The 20658-nt window shown below is 43.3% G+C and overlaps 3 protein-coding genes across 5 annotated transcripts; 2 read left to right on the plus strand and 1 right to left on the minus strand.

The window, feature by feature from the left end:
• The first annotated feature begins 542 nt into the window (after positions 1-542).
• Positions 543-12528, plus strand: nim1kb (NIM1 serine/threonine protein kinase). 3 transcript variants are annotated; one of them, XR_011038257.1, is made up of 9 exons: positions 543-649; positions 1072-1177; positions 1495-1563; positions 1889-1953; positions 4283-4418; positions 4806-4933; positions 5115-5213; positions 7235-8687; positions 9178-9287. XR_011038257.1 is itself a non-coding variant. In XM_068335597.1 (4 exons), the coding sequence occupies exons 2-4, from the start codon at positions 9171-9173 to the stop codon at positions 12294-12296; spliced, it is 1302 nt and encodes a 433-aa protein (XP_068191698.1). In that variant the 5' UTR covers positions 7482-8687; positions 9143-9170; the 3' UTR covers positions 12297-12528. The 3 variants fall into 3 exon arrangements, 2 of the variants coding, with proteins under 2 accessions (XP_068191698.1, XP_068191699.1); XM_068335597.1 differs by lacking the exons at positions 543-649; positions 1072-1177; positions 1495-1563; ... (2 more) ...; positions 4806-4933; positions 5115-5213 and adding exons at positions 10050-10318; positions 11538-12528 and having other exon boundaries at positions 7482-8687; positions 9143-9444; XM_068335598.1 differs by lacking the exons at positions 543-649; positions 1072-1177; positions 1495-1563; ... (2 more) ...; positions 4806-4933; positions 5115-5213 and adding exons at positions 10050-10318; positions 11538-12528 and having other exon boundaries at positions 7483-8687; positions 9178-9444.
• A 1023-nt stretch (positions 12529-13551) lies between these two features.
• LOC137608451 (growth arrest and DNA damage-inducible protein GADD45 gamma-like) lies at positions 13552-15052 on the minus strand. The gene is made up of 3 exons (XM_068334838.1): positions 14856-15052; positions 14531-14738; positions 13552-14416 (listed from the first exon to the last, which is right to left on the minus strand). The coding sequence occupies exons 1-3, from the start codon at positions 14996-14998 to the stop codon at positions 14303-14305; spliced, it is 465 nt and encodes a 154-aa protein (XP_068190939.1). The 5' UTR covers positions 14999-15052; the 3' UTR covers positions 13552-14302.
• Positions 15053-18351: 3299 nt separating this feature from the next.
• LOC137608573 (growth arrest and DNA damage-inducible protein GADD45 gamma-like) lies at positions 18352-19637 on the plus strand. Its single transcript, XM_068335059.1, has 3 exons — positions 18352-18585; positions 18690-18897; positions 19012-19637. The coding sequence occupies exons 1-3, from the start codon at positions 18485-18487 to the stop codon at positions 19123-19125; spliced, it is 423 nt and encodes a 140-aa protein (XP_068191160.1). The 5' UTR covers positions 18352-18484; the 3' UTR covers positions 19126-19637.
• Positions 19638-20658: the final 1021 nt, after the last annotated feature.

Here is a 20658-nt window from a genome sequence, read left to right on the forward strand (position 1 = left end):
CTTATGATTCTGGGACAGTTTTAGGTTTTGGTATCATTTTAAAAACACAGATGGCTGTATTTAATGTCAGACTAACGCGTACATAGGTGTGTATCTACAGCAGAAATCAGTGGGGGAAATGAGCAAATTATAAAATTAATAGGAATGTTCATGGTCCAAAATTTTAAAAAAGTATAACAGAAAAAGTATTATAACAAGAATATAGTGATAATGTGCCTTTTCAAGATAGTTATTGAGTAATTATGAATAATATGAATAATTAAAATCACTAATTATTACTGTAAATATACAATAAGCGTTAAAACGTAATATAGAGTATTTAAAAATACACATCCGTCCAGCCGACTTAATTCTCTATCTTTAATTTGACACACAAAACGTTTTATATTTTTATATATTTATATTTTCATATTTTTTGTTGTGCTAATCATTTCGCAGCACGAGTCAGACAAGCTGGACACGCCTCCGTCTCGTGCGCTGTGAAGTCAGCATCACCTCTGACAGCCTCGTTGCTAGCAAATATAAATTACGTAATAACTTCATGTTAACGAAGCTTTTGTCGCTGGTTCTATCTTAGCCTACTAACATGGTGAAAGCAAACGGCGTTAATCTCGATACCTTCATGGAGACCTTCACTCACCTGGAACAGGTGAGGATGCTAACCCGTTCCTGGCTAATTGTCTAGCATGGTCTCTTTCCTCTTTATTTATTTGCGTGTTTTAAAATTTCCCCACAGAATGATTTAGATAAAAAGTTTAATGTATGAGACAGACATTCAGTCTTGGTCTAGTAATTCTGTCTGCTGTCAAAAAATACATTTCAGACTAGAGTGTGCTTTCTTAATTTCCCTTCGAGGATCATAACAGTGTATAAAATTAAATTTAAAAAAAATTAAAAATCAGAGAAGGTAAGACTGATTTACAGAAGTTACATGTTGATATTGATCTCTGTATTGTTCATTAGTTAGCGGATAGCTGACGCTGGCGAACTTTCGCCTTGTAATAACTGAACTCATTTATCTGCTTGACGGTGAGTTTCCCCGTCTTCTAAACACTCGCCTTCATCAAATAGAACACCACGGTGTTAAATGACAGGATCCACTTGTTGGAGGTCATGCTAGAGGATGGCAACAGACTCATAAAATTTCATCAGACCAAAGAGAAAATTGTCATTAAGGGTGAGCTCCTATCCTTATTTTACTTTCAATGGAATAAGTATACTGTAATACGTTAATAGAATTTTATTGACTGTTTTCCGCCTTAGTGCTTGTTCTATTGTGTGTGTGTGTGTGTGTGTGTGTGTGTGTCTGTGTGTGTGTGTGTCTCCCTCTGCTGGCGGTTCAGGCTAATAACAGTCTTCCTAAGATGGTGTCACCAGATTTCGTTTCACTGAAATCCTGAATGTGTTTAAATTTACTGTTGGACTGATGAAATACAAATGGCAATAAAACAATCACACGGATGGCCTGTAATTCTAATTATCTGCATGTTGTAGAGAGAGATGGTCTCCTTGTCACTGTGAACAGACTGCAGCAGACACTACAGGAGCAGTGCAACCTCAGAGGTAGCTTCTAATTTTCACATTGCACATTAACAAAAAAAATTAATTACATAATTTATGCATATTTAAATTATAAAAATACGAAGACATTAGGGCAACTCTAAACATTAAAAAAATATAGTAATATGCACCATAACAAATGAATGATTTCATACTTTTGTAGATAATACTTTTGCTTTTAAGTGAAAATTGTATTATTTTTTATCCAATACTAAGAGATTGGATCCAAAATCATTAAAAATCTCTAAGCATGTCTTTCATGTTAATTTACTGTACATTGCAAATAACATTAGATTCTGTGTGATTTTTATGTAATGGTTCATTTTAGCGGAGAGTGACAGACTGAAAAAAGATATGGCTGACCTAAAGAAACAGAGTGAGAGAGCAGCAGAGGTAAGAATTGAGCCAAAAGTAGACGCTGATAGAATTGAACACAAAATAAAGTGAATACAGCAGGAAATTAAAAAGTTACTTAAGAGGTGGAGGGTTCTATTTCTGTTGCTGGTCTGTAGATGAGGTAAAGTCTTCTCTATCGAGTGATACTGTGAATGCAACAACATATGAGGGACACTGGGTAAGCGACCATATATGACAATAAATATGCTGGCCATATAATTAGAATAGATTTCAGTCAAAAGGAGCCCCAACTAAATATTGAGTGCTGTGCATGCTCATACTCTTAGCTTGGACAACATTTCTAGAAATCATTCTTTGTATTGACCTCAAGTTATATTCTAATTTCCTGGGATACTGAATTTGGGATATTCATTAGTATTCACGTATAAAATATATCCATCGGTGTGTAATGAATGAATATAATACTGTATACTGTACATGTTTCACTTTTTGAATCTAATTATAGAAATGAATACATTTTTCATGATATTCTGATTATATGACCAGCACGTGTATAGCAGTTTATCGAAACCTAAACACCTAACAAGTTGTCGAAGCAACTACAGCAACAGGTGAAGTATGAGGACCCATGACTGGGCTGTCATATTGAGAGTGGAAGTGTGTATCATGAATATTGTCACCAAGTCTTAGCATTTCTACACATCTGAGAGTTTGTCTGATGTTGACTCCAAAACATTTATGGAATCAATTCAGCGTTTTTAATGCAATGAAGGACAATAATTTAGGTGCAGTTGTAAAGTATGCTGATCAATCGGACTGATTAATAATAATAAATAGATAGATAGATATATACTGTAATGATCCCAAGGGAAATTCAGGTGACATGTGCTCACAAGAGATACAATTAATACACATAAGAGTGACAGAGAAAAATGGCACAGCCAAAAGACGTTGTATAAATTACATTATTTACATACTGAAATAATTATAACAGAAAACAGAAGAACCTAGAATAAAAGGAAGTATAGGGACATGAAAGAAGAAAGAAGCATTGGGTGTAGATGATGTATGATCAGAAACACGTAGATGAACCGAGCTGTAAACTGACACTAAGGACCCCCACAAAGTGTCCCACAGTGCATCCACAGTGCGTCCCAGGCCCCCCTCGTCTATCCCTTCTCAGCCGACCTTAATGACCCTGCGGCTTCGGCCCCCCTCCTTCTCAGAGAGTGATTGTGCCCTCTGATGGCACGAGGCACAAAGGAAGTCCTGAATCTCTCAGTGGAGGAGCTCGGTGACATTAGTCTGCCACTGAAGGAGCTCCTCTGCTGGGCGAAGGTGGTGTGCAAGGAGTGGGTGGTGTTTCCCAGGATCGATCTAAACCTGGACATAGTCCTCCTCTCTAGAACAGTCTGTATAGAGTCCAGATCCTGACCGATCACAGAACCAGCCCTCCGGATGAGCCTTTCAAGTCCCTCTGTGTCCCGTTTCCTGGCACCACCACCCCAACACACAATGGCGTAGGACAGCACACTGGACACAATGGACTGGTAAAACAGTCTGAGCAGATCAGAGCTGATGTTGAAGGAGGCCAGCCTCCTCAGGAAGTACATTCTACTCTGACCCTTCTTATATACACAGGAATGAGGAATGAGGAACAGCGTACAAATACACCCCCATTACAGCACTCTCACATTACCACTCTGGTCATTAATAAAATCCCCTCAGTTCCTACAGTCGCCAGTCTGTCATCACGCTATATTTTTGAGTCTATCTGAACATAACGTTTAGTTTCCACAGGAGGAAGTAACAGATACTGATAAAACATTGTCATCTTTTAAAGTATTTCTGTTTTGATTAAAAAAACCACAACAGAGAAGATGTTGACTGACAAAATTATTGATACTGATAGTATCAAAATTTTCAGTTAAGCTTTTATTTACAAAATGTGGTAAAATAATCATCAAACAAGTACAGTAATACATAAAACATGTACTCAATTTGTGTACCCTCTATTGTTTATGTGGTTATTCGCAGTAGTAGATGTAAAGTATGAATTTTCAAGCTTAGTGTAAATATAGATAAATTTTTGTTGTCTCGTGTGTTTTGTGATCCTGATGACAGATTGCCTCAACAGTCATTGCCTCAACTAAAATCACCACTAGACAGAAACAGTTTTCTCTTTTTTGGACTTCCACTTAAAACATCAGTGTGACTTTAGTTTGAATCTATTCTGACCAGTATTTTAAAAATTACCAAAGACTTTGCAAACCACTAAACTAGGCAGTGTTTCCAATTGTTTTCAAAGTAGTAATAGTAACTTCGGTGTGGGTCATTGCTGTCGTGTATGTGGTTTGGTCCTCAGGCAGGAGAGGCTGAGGTCCGGAGGCTGCTGGGTGAAACGAGAGTAGAAGAAGAGAGACACAAGAGGGAGCTAGAGGCTATACTCCTGCAGAGCAGGAGGGCCGTGGAGGAAGCCCACAATCAGGCCTTCAGTCAGCGTAAGGATGGAAACTCTTTCACAACGCAAGTAACAAAATGCAAACACAAAATAAGCTCTCTACAGCCCTGAAGCCTGAACGTTGGGCAGTGGATCAGATATATCTGAAGCTCATGATTGTAATTAAGAACAAGTATAAAGCTCTTCCTTTTTTCATGTACATTACTTTAACAATGTATGAAAGGACATCATAGTCATAGTCATATTCAACTTTATTGTCAAATGTACACCATATGCACGATATGCAGCACAGATGAAATTACAGTCCTCTCAGACGAGTTTCACAAGAAGAATCCCAGAGAGGTTTGTCTCAACTCAAAAACACAACGTGAAGCATGAATATTATAATAATGGAGATGTGTTTGGCTGACGGATAATCTCCTAACAGTGGAAGCTAAAGATGTTGAAGTAAAAAAGTTGCTGGAGAGAAAAGATGAGGAGGTGGAGGTTATGAGGAAGAGGCTGAAGGAGCAGGAGAGAGAGAGGCAGAGCGAGCTCTTGAAGGTACAGATGGAGGTAAATCAGAAGATCAACTTTTAACTTCCAGCACTCCAACCTCACAAGACTCAACCAGGCTGCAGTGGAATTTTCAGATATAGTAGGAGAGTGATTTTCTTCTAATGTTTGTGAATGCAACAGGTGTTTCAGCCCCTCTGTGAACTTGCTGGTATTTTTCTTTTGTTGTGTGTTTTGGCAGTTTGGTGCGAAGTTAGCCAGAGTTCAGAGCACATCTCAGTGGAGCCAACAGCAGCAGCAGCAGGGATCAGGCCTTCTTCCACAGAGTGTTTACAAGAGGGTGAGTCGCTCCAAATGTCTTTAATTCCTTAGCTTTCCACACAAGGCATTGCTGTGTTTGTTCAACTAAAGATCTAGCCTCCATGGGCAGAGGAAGTTTAATCTGGATGTCTCTTCCTGCTCCAGTTTCATCTCCCACCATGTGAGTAACATCACAATACTGCTATAATTTAAGGCCAGTCTGCTATCTAAAAACAAACAAACCACACAAGGGCTGTGTGGTATCTCCATCAGTGTGATCATTGTACAGGTAGTCTTCAACCTGTGAACAATCGTTTGTGAAGCTGAATTGTTCTTAAGTCGTTATTTATAAAATGTCAATCTCTAATCACCATTTGAGGTAATTTAAATGCCATTACTACTCTAAATAGAAAAGTACTATTTTCTAAAAGTTAACAAAGACAATTACAGCAAATAAAAACAACACATAATAAAATGAAACACAGGTACAAGTCGTTTCGAGTTACGTCATTTTTGATTATACGTCGGTTTTCATAAAAATGCATGGAAAAATAAAATTCAAGTCTACTAAGGATATGGCAGAGTATGGTCGTGATTTTCATTGACAGGATATTGAGGCGTAGTCATGGTGTGGAGGGGTTACAGTTTGGTGGCCTCAGGATTGCATCGCTGCTTTTTACAGATGATGTGGTCCTGTTTGCGTCATTGGCCTGTGACCTGCAGCACTCACTGGTCCGGTTTGCAGCCGAGTGTGAAGTGGCGGGAATGAGGATTAACTCCTCCAAATCTGAGGCCATGGACCTCAGCAGGGAACCGGTGGACTGCCAACTCCAAGTGGGGAATGAGGTCCTTCCTCAAGTGAAGGAGTTTAAGTATCTTGGGGTCCTGTTCACAAGTGACGGAACAATGGAGCGTGAGATTGGATGGAGAATTGGGGCAGCAGGAGCGGTATTGCAGTCGCTGTACCGCACTGTTGTCACAAAAGAGGGAGCTAAGCCGAGAGGCAAAGCTCTCCATCTACCGTTCAATCTTCGTTCCTACCCTCACCTATGGTCATGAGCGATGGGTCATGACCGAAAGAACGAGATCGCGGATACAAGCGGCTGAAATGGACTTTCTCAGACGGATAGCTGGTGTCTCCCTTAGAGATAAGGTGAGAAACACTGCTGTTCGCGAGGGGCTCAGAGTAGAGCCGCTGCTCCTTCGCGTGGAAACGAGTCAGTTGAGGTGGTTTGGGCATCTGGTGCAGATGCCTCCGGGGCGCCTCCCTAGGGAGGTGTTTCTGGCACGTCCAGCTAGGAGGAGACCTCGGGGCAGACCCAGGACTAGGTGGAGGGATTACATCTCAACACTGGCCTGGGAATGCCTTGGGATCCCCTAGTCAAAGCTGGTGGATGTTGCCAGAGAAAGGGAAGTTTGGGGCTCCCTGTTGAAGCTCCTGCCCCCGCGACCCGATTCCGGATAAGCGGTGGAAGATGGATGGATGGTCAGATTGTATCTCAGAAGGTTTGTGAGTGGAATGTTTGTATCTTGAGGACTACCTTTAAATAAACACCAACGGTGTAGCAAGGAGGCCTGATTGTGGCACAGAAAAGACTTAAAGTTGTTGATGCGTTTTCAGCTCACGAGGATGTGTGTTTGTCTCAGAGGACGTCCAGAGGAAGTTCATGTTTCTTTCCATCGGCCTGCATCATTGCATCAGTGTTACTGTACAGGGTCCACTTTGTTTTGGCTTTAAAGTCCATTTTACATTTCATCGAATCAGTCTCCCAACTGATTATTGATGAATGAGTAGAATAACGCCAATCTTTTCTTCCAGCTTTCAAATACGAGAATCTGCTGGGAGTTTGTGATGAATATTTTTCGACATTTAAGACACCACAAGATTGAGAATAATAACATAGGTGGTTTCAAGAGGTTACAGGAGGCTGGTATATTTTTCAATGCATCAGGAGTAATTAGATTGATAGCAATATACTTTATTAATCCCAAAGGAAATTCAGATACAGTGTCTGTTTGTGTGTGCGTTTGTGCGTGGATTATTTGTGCCTGTGTCCCTAGAAGCTGCAGGTCTTCCTGGAGGAGAAGAACAAGGAGATTGCGTCTCTGCGTCAGAGAATCAAAGAGCTGGAAGAGAGCCAGCGTGCCAGTGGCTTCAGCGACCGCCTGAAGAAGAGGAGGGTCTAGTTGGTTTCGAGGCAAACGTCCTGATGACCCGTTGTCTTCAGGGCAAGAGTCACCACAAAGACATTTCCAGATTTGTTTAAGTGTCGTGTCACGTGAAGGCAGAGTTTAGTTCCCCAGACCTGTTGAATTTATTTAAACAGCACCACAGGTTGTGCGTCATCATGTTTGAACACGCCCCCCACCCCCCACCCCTGGGTGACGTATTTTAATTCAGGCTGTATTCTTGTCTAAAGCTTTAATTTAATTAGGCTTTTGAATGGGAGCAAGGGGGGGGGGGTTGAATTAGTGTTGTGTTCATTCAGGGAAAAGTTTTAATAAAATTAATTTCCACTGTTTTGTCATCCTTGGATGAGTTGTGTGTTTGACCTCAAAGTGTTCCACTAACTGTGATATGGTGGAAGGGCCTGCAGCGATTTCCTTCTCTGAACAACCTGAAAAGCAGATCAGGGCATAAAATACCTGCTTGGTTCATTTGTATTTTTGTGTTGAAGTATTTCATTCTACTGAGAGCATTCATTAGCAACAGAGAGATATGGTAAAGCCTGAACCACACCTCTGTTATATAAAATAAAGCAGCCTGGCCTGTTGTGTCCTCATGGTGTTCCCCGGCTGCTCCTCACAGGGACAACACACCTGATTGAAGATGCTCTGCCTGGTGAGGTGCTGACCTACTGCTTCGTAATCTCTTTATCTGTGCTGCTCAGCCAGCGTCTAAACAGAGCAGAGAGCTAATCTCTCAATGGGAACATTGGTTAAAGCCGTTGCGTAACAGCTCACCTTCACAAAAGTCAGGAAACCGACCTCAGAGCAGCCCTTTCTCTCATACAAGTAAAGCAGGCAGCGAAGCATTCTGGTCATATGTACGAAAGACACAGCAGCCATTCATGTCCGTCATCTCTTGCATCCTTTTGGACTCATTTTGGTTTTATAAATTGATGTTAGCCGTTTGAAAGGATTTAAAAGGACAGACATCAAATCAGGATTAGAGTTCATGACACCACCTTAATCTTTCGTAACTTGGAGAGGAGGAGGAGGAGAGGGAGGAGAAGACAGTGAACACTCAGAAAGCTGAGTGGTAAGGGGCATGGCCAAAGTAGCCCATGTTGTCTGTCCACGGGACTGATGGCGCAAGTGTCCCCTCCCATTCTGTTGCTTTAGACCATCAGGGCTCAGTAGTCGGAGGGGGAGAGGACATCTGGCCTCAATTGGACAACAAGCTCTCAGGATGTAAGTGAAGACGGGGATTTCTCTGGCTCATGCTGGGCCACAGGTTCTTCAGCAGATTCTGCAACTGTGCTTTGATGCAGAGCTGCAATTTGGAAACTTGGTAAGACAACAACAATGTTTATTTCTATGACTTCGAACTCTCACTGAAGCTACTGGAGGTTTGCCAGTTTCTAATCATAAGTAAACTACAGTAAAACTTTTTTTTTTAATTGCACAAGACATTTCTCGGTTTGTGTTCTGTGTAGAGGCAATCCTAAAGTGTTTTAAGGCTTGGAATGTAGATGATTTAAATGTTCACCTGTCATGTTGAAGGTGGTTTCATGCAGTCAGCAGCTGAACCATTTCCAGCTTTTACCTCATTTCTGAGACACTTTTGTCCGAAGTTAAACTCATTCTGTAGATGTTTCTGGCCACATCCAGTATTTCCTAATAAATGCAGTGATAAATCACTGCTAGTGTATCCAATCAAATAAATGTTGAATGTTAAACATCTTATCTTTATTATGTTTGCTCATGAAATGGAATGGATTTACTGACATGATCGTGTTTTTGAAGACGACCTGATCTTCAGCCTTCTGTAAAAATGCCAGGAGGACAGTATCAGGTGACAAGCACCAAGCAGCTCCACAGCACCTACAGCCTGACTGACAGCTCCGATTTCGATCCAGAGGATGAGGAAGCTGATGGCCCGCTGCGCCTCACCCCCCTGCAGAAGCTCACCCTCGACATGTGCAAGGACGAGAACACCATCAAAGAGCTGATCATAGGTCGCAGGGTGGGCTTCTACAAGGTCCGGGGGGAGATCGGCTGTGGGACCTTCTCCAGGGTCAAACTGGCGTTCCATGCTCTGACTAAAGGTAAAAATCTACACATCTTAGTGAGTACAGACCCGACCCCAGCCGGTCACCTCGTCATCTGACCGAATTCTACTGAATGTGACAGAAACCGTCATGTTGCAGAGAAGAAGTTCCAAAGCTAAAAAGCATTCATAATTACGTCACATATTGGTTGCCTCCCTCTGTTCCTCACATGGAATGACGTGAAAAACATATTGTAACCACACAGACTCAGATTTGCACAACAAACAGATTGAACTTGATCCTCCTGATGACACTTTGGTGGGTTTCTGGTCAGACGAGGTCTGTAAACCTCAATAAGGCTGCAGCTGCTGCTTTGTTAACTCGAGTCCACCTTCACTTAAATAGATTAGTCTCTAAAATGTCAAAACAAATAACATGTTGTGACTGAACGGTATTTTCAAGTAATTTTATTTGTCCACGTCTCTGGTAAAACAGACCATCACTGTTGTCTGTCCAACAGTCCATGTTATAATATTGATCAACACTTTCAGTTTTTACTTTTTAATTATTGTTTCTGTCCAGTTTCCATTCCCAAGTCACTTCCTATTTTGTCATCCTTTCCCTACGCCTCCATGACGCCTCCTTTTGTCTCCACTTCACAGACAAAGTGGCTCTGAAGATCCTGGATAAGACCCGTTTGGATGCCCAGGCTCAGCGTCTGCTCTCCAGGGAGATCAGCAGCATGGAGTTCCTGCGACATCCAAACGTCATCCGCCTGTATGAGGTGGTAGAGATGCCAAGCCGCCTCTACCTGGTGCTGGAGTACGCTGGTGGAGGAGACCTCCACAGCAAGATCTGTAACGAAGGGAAAATGTCCGACAGCGCCAGTAAAATCACCTTTGCTCAAATCCTCTCTGCCTTCAAATATATGGTTAGTAATATGACCAGAAGCAGGAGCTTCATTTTCACATTGACTTGTAAATTTGTGTTGTGATTACTGAAGGTTAATCAGATATTATTGATGCACACAAGACTACAACAGGTTTCATTTGGGTTTGGTTTGGTGTACCAACCTGGACAGGCTCCACCCCCCTTATCCCCACCCCCAGCAACTCTACACAGGTAAAATGGTTACAAAAGATTAAGGCCAATCAAATTCAAGTAAAGATAATATACCACAATGCTGGTGATATCAGCTGGTGACTACACAACCTCTCATCACCACAGACATGAGAACTTAGTAAGTGAATAATAAACCACCAGAACGGAATAGATAAATGATAAAATGCTTTAATGTTTGTGCATTTAATAATTTAATTACATCCCGCGAAGCGATGATGATTTATAATTGTCAGTGTTTGTGTCTTCATACGTATGTCCACCAAATATCTTCACAACCGTTGCAGATAGAAAGATGAAACAAAAATCACATTACTCAGGTGGCAAAGAGGATGAAAATGAGGTGATGACTTTGTGAAAACTAGGTCAAGGTCGAATTTCAACTTTTGTACTCATCGCGGTCTTTTGGTAGGCAGTCATTTGATACCGTACACGCATTCTAATGACGGCATCCGGAAGTGGGCTACGTTCCGTGAGTCTCGGACTTCCGTGAGACACAAAAGTGCTTTTAACAGTCGATAAGTGTGGGAAAAGGTAATACAGATAGAAGGTGGTTAAATACCAGCACGGGGAGGGTTCACAAACGTTTAAAATACCGTAAATAATAAGATAAATAGTTTGTCGTTCTATCACGGAATTTGTTAATCGCGAGCGGTTCCTGGAACACATTAACTGCGAGTAATGACGGCACACTGTATACCTTTTTAGGTACACATCTCTGAAACCTGATGAGATATGATCACAAAACAAAAAGCAACATTTTCAGGAAGTCAGAGGCACAATAATGTGTACGTCAGGGCAAAATCTTGAATTCAGGATGTTGCAGTTTCTGACTGCCTTGTTACTGTTTGATTTTAAATATTTGTTTAATAATGTTATTATATATATTATATCAGACAAGATTAAGTATGCAGCACAATGTCAACATCATCCACCGGGACCTGAAGGCGGAGAACGTTCTGTTTACCAGCAACTTGATTTTGAATATTTGTTTATTTAATAATGTAATTATTGTCTGATTAAATATGCAGCACAATGTCAACATCATCCACCGGGACCTGAAGGCGGAGAACGTTCTGTTCACCAGCAACGGTTGTGTGAAGGTGGCTGATTTCGGCTTCAGCACGCGGGTGTCAAACCGCAGTGACATGCTGGACACCTTCTGTGGCTCGCCGCCTTACGCCGCACCAGAGCTCTTCAAGGACGAGTGTTACCTCGGGCCCCCAGTGGACATCTGGGCGATGGGGGTCCTGCTTTTCTTCATGGTGACTGGAACTATGCCGTTCCGCGCTGAGACCATGGGGAAACTGCGGCGCAGCATCATGGAAGCGGCCTACACCGTCCCCCCCTGGGTGCCCGGCCCCTGCCAGAGGCTGATCAAAGGCCTCTTGAAGACGTCTCCTGCTGAACGCTTCGCTATCGACCAGATGCTAGGTTGCGACTGGCTGCTGCCTGTGGAGTTTCCCTGGTCATGGATGCCTCCTGAACCACCAAGTCCATTGCAAAGCTTGATGGATTCAGAGCGAGGGTACCTGGAGGAGGAAGAGGAGGAGGTCAGGACCTCGCTGGAGGAGCTGGGCATCACCGCAGAGCACCTGTGGAACAATCAGCTCAAAGACTGCCGCAGCCCCCTCACCGGAGTTCATCGAATCCTGGTGCACCAAGCCCAGAAGAGGAGGGGCTGTGACAGTCTGCCAGTGGTCCGAGGGATGGTCAGGGACCCCAAGAGGGAGGGGCTCCGGGCCTACAGGGGCCTCAGACACACCTCCAAACTGTGTGTGCTTTCATAGCAGACAGGAGAAACCATCCAGCAGCTTTTACACAGCCTTCTTTTATATTAAGACTAAATGCAGTAGTGCTCTTTATTGTTTTATATTTCATATTCCTTATTAGAATAAAACTAGTAGTTTTTAAGTAACAAACACTATCAGTGTTTAGGTTTGATTTTGTTTGTTTTCGTCCTTCCTGTGAAACTTTATGGAATAGCTTTTATGTGGAAGTGCCTGAAGAAATTAAGCAATATTAAAAGTCATGAATGAGCTTTCGACTATTGAGTGTATTATTCATTCTCAAATGATTTGGCTGAAGGTTCTGAGGACGAATCCTATTTAATGTACCCACGACAATCAGACGGGCAAAACAAATGAGTCTACGTCCGTCCCCTGGTAAAAAACAACAACTTGCAAAGTAACAGTGTGCGTCTGTTTAATTCTTTTCAGACGTTTTGCGTGCGCAGAGGTTTGGAGGACACAAGAAAAAAAGAATGGAAAGTGGTGCGTCACGTGGAGCAGGTGGCTGATGCTACGCCACACACACACACACACACACACACACACACACACACACACACACACACACACACACACACACACACACACACACACACACACACACACACACACACACACACACACACACACACACACACACAATCTGGCGTCTTTGTTGTGTGTTTGCCAAAGTTTCACTAAGTGCGTGCGAGTAAACAGTGGTCCGGACGGCAGCTGGCGGGAAAGCACATGATACCCTAGAGGAACCCTCTCCGTCTCCAAAACTGGCCCAAACCGGCCAGGCCCGACCCGGCAACCCCCTCTGGCACTGAACCCACCAAGCCCCGGCTCCGCCTATTCTCACCATGCCCGACCCCCACCTGCGAGAAGCGGCAGATGGCGTGGCGTGGCCGAGGAGACATCTGTAGGACGAACAATAGGCGTTCTGTGCGGACCGCTGGAGCTGACATGCGCAGAGATCCGCTATTGTGCGCTGCGCCATACAAATGCAGATGAGGTCTGCCGGAGGAGGGAACACAGAAGGTGATGGTCTGGGGGGACAACGCCGAGCAGCTGACAGGCATCAGGCCGTCCATACAAATCTGCTGGGTTTTAAACTTTTGTTAGCGTCACCCCCCTCCTCCCGCGCACTCCCCCTAAATCACCACCACAAACAATCTGACGCACACAGAACATGATTAAACTAGAGAAAGTGAACACACAGCAGAGGAAAACTTATTATTGAATTTTATTAAACATCTTCCGCAGTTTCCAACTTTATCACACGGAACTTTTTTTACTAAGATATTTTGTTTCCAACATTGCTTCAACAGGATCACAAGTCAAATAATTTCAATTTTCAACGTTTTTAGTATGTTTTTTTAATATAAGCATTTAAATTATCTTCATTTTAACATTAAATTACTTGAGCAATTTTCTAAAGTGAAACCTTTAGAGAATACACAATTTCTTTTTTTTTCTTTTTTTTAGGTTTTATGTTTTATATTTTTCTAATTGTTAAACTTCTAAAGTGAAACCTTTAGAGAATTAAGACCATTCTGGAAAGTGGGAAACATTTGCGCTGACAGCAACTGATGTCATGTTGCTCAGCAAAGAGAGCGTCTTAAAAAAGTCTCTTTTCAAGAACGCCTCTTTCTCAGCACCGCTTCTTCTCCTGCTGCGCGTGCTTCAAGGTGCGACATTTGCTCTGTGGAACCACAGGACGCAGAATTCGCTTCACCTTCCTCTCCAAACCTCATCCGCACAAAGAATGAGGGTCGATGTGTCGCTCTTGTGGCATACCTGACCTCATTCACACAAAGAATGAGAGTCATCTTGGCATGGACGGGACAAGAGGCGACGGTTCACGGTGGGGCCCCTCGGGCCGGCGCCGTGCTACCTGGATGGGAATCCTCCGCAGGAGTATCCAGGGATGAGTAGAAACAGGCTCATCCTTTTCATCAGGATGAGTATTTCCAAGCGAGAAGCTTCACAGCATCTGTTCAGGAGTTCAGCCCGGTCCCACGTCAGCGCTCAGGGAGGCTGATCTCCGGAACCCAGTCGTTGATCCGGCGGCTCTCCTCACAGAACAGGTGCAGCTTCTCCAGAGCAGGGTCCTCCCAAGACCCGTCGGCTGGGTTCTGTTCAAACAGGACACAGGAGAGGTTTAGTCACACCAGTCGTTCATAAAACACCTCAGACTTCTAACGAGATTTACAACGAGAACACAATCTCCAGAACGGAGCTGTACACACCGTGATGAGGACGCAGTGGGCGTCTTCCAGCTGCTCCGCCTTGTCGCCGACAATCTCAGCCAGACGCTGCATGTCGCTCACTCTGACGATGCTGATGTCGTTGTCAAAGCAGAAGGACTGGATGAGGGTGAAGTGGATCTGCAGAGCGATGTCACACTCGAACTCCTCATCCATGGCCAAGACGCAGAAGGACACGCTGTCTGGGTCGCTGTGGGGTGAAAACAAAGATGAAGCCCGTGAGATGTTACCCAGAAGTATCAAAAACAGCAAACCAGGCCGTTCAAACTTGAATAAACTAAATCATAAATGAGAGCGTCATACTTACAGATTCATAACTTTTGCGCACTCGTAGACTCCGACGGTAATCGAGTCGTTGTCTTTAGCTGACACCAACACCTCCTCCAAGGCGCTGCCGGTGCCCTGAGCGCGTTCGGTAGGTTTCTCGATCAGGATCTCCTCCAGAGTCATGATGAAGACGGCAAAATTCCGCAAATGGGAGAGTTCAGGAAAGTAAGAGTAAATCCGAAATGGAACAGAGTGACTTCTAACTTCCAATCACCCTATTTTATACCCTTGAGCTCGTGCGGCTCGGTGAAAGCGCTGCGTTGTGATTGGCTGAAACTGAATAGTGTATTGGTATGATAATGCCGTTGTCTGTCTCCGGCTCGTGGCAGATTGATGAGGGTCATTGAGCCACGCATGCCCCCTCGCCCCCCTTCTGAGGCAGCAGGCAGCTCTGGAACTAAAAATAGCTTCATCGAAAAAAGTTTGCTACTCGATTCATCTGCTTTGTGCAAATTACAGCAAACAAAGCGCATATAAAACTGCAAAAATGCACTACGGGCATCATTTGTACTTTAACATGAATTGATAAGAGCTTTCATGCATGCACAGGAGTTTCAGGTTAATCTTTCTGAAACCAGAAACAACTGACACAAACTACACTTTCGGCCTGACCAGCCACCTTCAACATGTTAGAGAAAAGATAGAAACATTTTGCCAAAGATTGGGCAGAATCTCCAAATTGAGAATTTAGTTTTTCAAACTTTTTTTAGCCAGGATTTGCAACAACATGGAGACAGTATGAAGCGCCCCATCCCCCCTCAGAGCAGAGAGAAAAGGCAGGTGGATGATGCCATCTGTAGACTCAGGGCTCGTCATAAAACGGCCCCATTGTGCTCACAGAAGCCTTCTGTTATCACAGAAACCCATACAAATGCAAATGAACAGCGCGTGCCAGAAAGTTGGTGCGTGCTGCGAAATCTGCACTGCTGGCCCACGCGGACCACGTGTTCATCAGCTGTCCACGAAATCTTTGCGCGTTTTTTATTTATTTATTTACTCTGGGGAGTTCAGAGGCCACACGAACCAAATTCTATTGGATAACCAGGAAGGTTTATCACAGCTCTGTTCAGCATTTGTTGCACAGATGCACCACGTGTCTTCTTTCTGATAACTTTCACTTCATTTAGATTTTGCACGAAAGTTTTAACTTCACTTTGGTTTCGTAAATATGTGTTCTACTTCTAAATAAACTTGTTTCCAATCGTTTTTAGTCCTGAACAATCTTTTACGCACGTCTCTCTTTCTTCTGCTTCACGAACAGAACAAATTTGCTCCAACAGTTCGTTTGGTTTGCAATGCTCATTTTGGTTGCAATACATCAGAATAATAACAATAATAAATATAAAAACATCTTGTATCGGGTCATGTGTGCGACCGCTGCTGCGTAAGAGACACAGTTTGGAGGTGATTGATTCAGCACCATTGTTCTGCGGAAAGCAGAGCGGCAGATGGAGAACTGTCGTTATGACGCCCCCCTCCCCTCTCTTCCCTAAACCCAGGTCAACTCCGACCCCAGGGTGCGCCGTTCTTTTGTCTACAAGCCTCAACATTTGCCAGACTTGTGTCTGAATTCTGATTAAATTTGAATCCCAAAGAGAAGAGTTTATGACCTAAACTTCGTCAGCGAACTCTGTTCTTTTCCAAATGCGCAGACACCTAAAAGCAGAAAAAACAAAATCGCTTCCAGCTGAGCTGTGAACATGAGCTGTAAACATGTGTAAGAATGCTGACAGTGTGTTTGGTTAAATAACAACCTTCTTGTATATACAGCGACTTGTCCATTCTAATTCCTGGGTGCGTGCTGCAAACACATCAGCTGGCCCATAGGCGTTTGATCTAAAGTCTGATTCGGGTCCAGCTGATGAAGATTCAAACTCTGAGCTATTTTCGGAAGGATCAGCTTGCATGGCCACAGGGCCAACGTGTGCAAGTCGATACCGCTCTATTGTTATCTGCATCACATCTGCCAGACGTAGGCCCCCCCGGCAGGGCGCGACAGGTGTTGGTGGTCAAAGCTCCTTTCTGGTGACCCGCGGCGACTTAAGAAACCCCAAACCTTCCTGCAGGGATGAAAGAGTCTGCGAGAGAAAATCGTATTAAAGATTTAAAGTACGTATATGAGGAAATAGGCGGATCTATGGTCGATATAGTGAAAGTACAACGATTTCTGATGTGTCATCGATCAAATTTGGGTTTGAGCTTTAAAATACAGACAGTCAACAAACCAGATTCAGCACAACTCGGGTTTTATTTAACCCGATGACTTAAAAATCATATTAGGAGCGAAATGGGGGCCGACCTTCACGCCCAGCAGGTGTTGCCTCCCACCTTTTGTGCGCCTTTTCCTTCACCTTCCCCCCAGGGACAGATGGGATCTCCCGGTTGCTAAGGGGAGTGACGTAGACAGAGAGATAAAGCACGCCGCCACCTCCAGATGCCACGCGCCTCAAGTGAGACCCTTCTTAAATGCAAAGCAGCGGCGCGTGCCACCGATCTATAACTTCAATGCAGAGAACGAGTTGTCTGTGCGCATTCAGAGACACAGAGTCACAGCAGATAACTAAGTTTAAATCCTGTTGGATGTCCAACAACTGTTTTCGTTTCATGTGATTTAAGTTTGTTTTTTTAAAAGTGACTTTGAGATTTATTTCAGATTTATCTCGTATTATGTTCTGTGATTACTGATTTCATATTTCAAGTTTCAAGTTCATTTAAGGCCAGCCACCCTGTTGCTCCAGCCAACCTCTATCTTCTGACCATGCATTTCTCCAAGGCATCAAATTCTATCAGCAGTCTTGAATTTGTGTTCATTCTGATTATCAGGTCCGTATTCATTTATTGTCTAAGGCCAAGTAATCACATGAACGCTATGAATGGTGATGCAGTTTAAGTTAAACCAAAAGCGCTTATATTTGTCAGATTGGCATCAAACATCTGCAGTGCATGTGTGATCCTTATATGGACATCAGAGCTGCAAAAACATTGACTAATGTATCTTTGTCATTGCACTAAAATTAATTTCATTCATTGATTCAAATTTGGGACTGTTTGGTTCTGAAAAAATTGAAATGTCAGCTGACAAAAATAATACAGAACTGACAACTGGAGTAAGTTAAAGTCATTTTTAATATACAGTATGTCCATGCAGAAAAGTGAGAATCTGAAACTGCTTGGTCACATAATTACACAAAAGTGTGAGCAACACAATGATGTAAAGACTGTCTGAACACTTCTTGTCTGGTCCTTGTTTCAGTGGGAGTTTCTCGTCACCTCCAACTCTTCCAGAACTTTGAAGACTTTGACGACAGCAGTCTGGTCGTCCTGTGTGGTTTTATTCTTCCTGTAACCTCAAAGAATCATTTAAAGGTCAAAGAGTTTCTACATCCAAAGCTGCCCCTGACTCTCTAAGACTTTTCTATAGGCACGCGTCCCTGAGGGTGGAGTGGGTGATTCTAGTCTGTTGTAGCCATTGTGCGCTGGACAGCCAATCAAAGAGCTAGCGTGTGCCGGGTCGCAGTATAAATCCTGGCACAGTCCTGGGGGGCAGTGCAAACCCCCTTCTCTGAAGTTTCTGATCAAATCAGCTGAACTGTGAGCTAAAACTTCATCATGAAGTCTCCTGGAAAATCTCTGAAAGAAGCGCTGCTGTGTGCTCTAAGCGAGGATCGACTCACTGTTGGTGTCTATGAGAGCGCTAAAATCATGACTGAGTAAGTAAACACGCACAAATGCGATTTTGACATCTTCTGACAACTCAACAGAATCAACACTGAAAAACAGCAGTTAGCCAGAGGTTGATTTTTGTTGTCCATAGCGACCCAGACAGCGTGTCCTTCTGCGTCTTGGCCATGGATGAGGAGTTCGAGTGTGACATCGCTCTGCAGATCCACTTCACCCTCATCCAGTCCTTCTGCTTTGACAACGACATCAGCATCGTCAGAGTGAGCGACATGCAGCGTCTGGCTGAGATTGTCGGCGACAAGGCGGAGCAGCTGGAAGACGCCCACTGCGTCCTCATCACGGTGTGTACAGCTCCGTTCTGGAGATTGTGTTCTCGTTGTAAATCTCGTTAGAAGTCTGAGGTGTTTTATGAACGACTGGTGTGACTAAACCTCTCCTGTGTCCTGTTTGAACAGAACCCAGCCGACGGGTCTTGGGAGGACCCTGCTCTGGAGAAGCTGCACCTGTTCTGTGAGGAGAGCCGCCGGATCAACGACTGGGTTCCGGAGATCAGCCTCCCTGAGCGCTGACGTGGGACCGGGCTGAACTCCTGAACAGATGCTGTGAAGCTTCTCGCTTGGAAATACTCATCCTGATGAAAAGGATGAGCCTGTTTCTACTCATCCCTGGATACTCCTGCGGAGGATTCCCATCCAGGTAGCACGGCGCCGGCCCGAGGGGCCCCACCGTGAACCGTCGCCTCTTGTCCCGTCCATGTCAAGATGACTCTCATTCTTTGTGTGAATGAGGTCAGGTATGCCACAAGAGCGACACATCGACCCTCATTCTTTGTGCGGATGAGGTTTGGAGAGGAAGGTGAAGCGAATTCTGCGTCCTGTGGTTCCACAGAGCAAATGTCGCACCTTGAAGCACGCGCAGCAGGAGAAGAAGCGGTGCTGAGAAAGAGGCGTTCTTGAAAAGAGACTTTTTTAAGACGCTCTCTTTGCTGAGCAACATGACATCAGTTGCTGTCAGCGCAAATGTTTCCCACTTTCCAGAATGGTCTTAATTCTCTAAAGGTTTCACTTTAGAAGTTTAACAATTAGAAAAATGTTTATCAAAAAATAAATAAATTGGGAAATATGCCTTCTAAAGGTTCCACTAAGGATGTTAAGCATTGCAGGAAAAACAGAAAACATTATAATGAAAAGAAAAAAGTGTTTAAATCTAATATTTAAATATGACACTATATAGAGAATTACATTTGGAAATGTACTTTTTGAAAGTTTCACTTTGGCTTCAAATGAAACAACTTGTTAAATTAACATCTTCATTTTTGTAGAAAAAAAAATAAAAAAGAAATAAACGTTGAATTCAGCGCTGCTCTCTGACTGTTCTTTGACTTTATGCCTGTTTTCTATAGTTTCTATAGTGCCGCGATTCACATTTCTGTTCAGCGCTGGGGAGGTTTAAAAATTTGGAAGACTCAGAAGAAGAATTTGCTCCCTTTTTGTGTTAGATGCTTTAACCTGCAACCTGCAATTAGTTGTTTAGAATACACACACATGTGACACCTAATGTTTGTGTGCATCAAGCTCCTGTACATCCTGTTGTTGTGTTAATGTAGAAAATAGTTTCCTGTAAACCTCACAATATCATCATTTGTCTGGTCACTCAGCAGATTCCCTCCAGGCTCTCTTAAAACAGATGCCATTTAAATCCATGCAACATGAATGAATTTTCCCTCCAGCTGCCACCTGATTGGATTAACTGACCACATATGGGCAGGGCTGGGTCTTCATCTAAATGTAATTTATATTTGTGACGGTATTTCTGTGGTGATTAGGCTCAATGGCTTAAATCTGAAATTCGATTTGGGTCATTATGTAGTGTACTTACAGAAAGGAACTTCTTTTTACATGCATAGGAGTTTATAAAAAAGCTTTTTGGTCACTTGTCAGTTGTTTTTACATGTGCTATAGGAATACACTGATAGACCAGCTTATAAACTTAGGATGTAGATACAATAAATAAATACTAATGATAAGGTAAACATTACCGCTTCTTTCCAATGAGTTGCATTTATATTCATGAGTGTTGTCAGAGGTCTGAACCATAGAACC

This window comes from Antennarius striatus, chromosome 15 (assembly GCF_040054535.1).
Source record: "Antennarius striatus isolate MH-2024 chromosome 15, ASM4005453v1, whole genome shotgun sequence".
NCBI classification, from domain to species: domain Eukaryota; kingdom Metazoa; phylum Chordata; class Actinopteri; order Lophiiformes; family Antennariidae; genus Antennarius; species Antennarius striatus.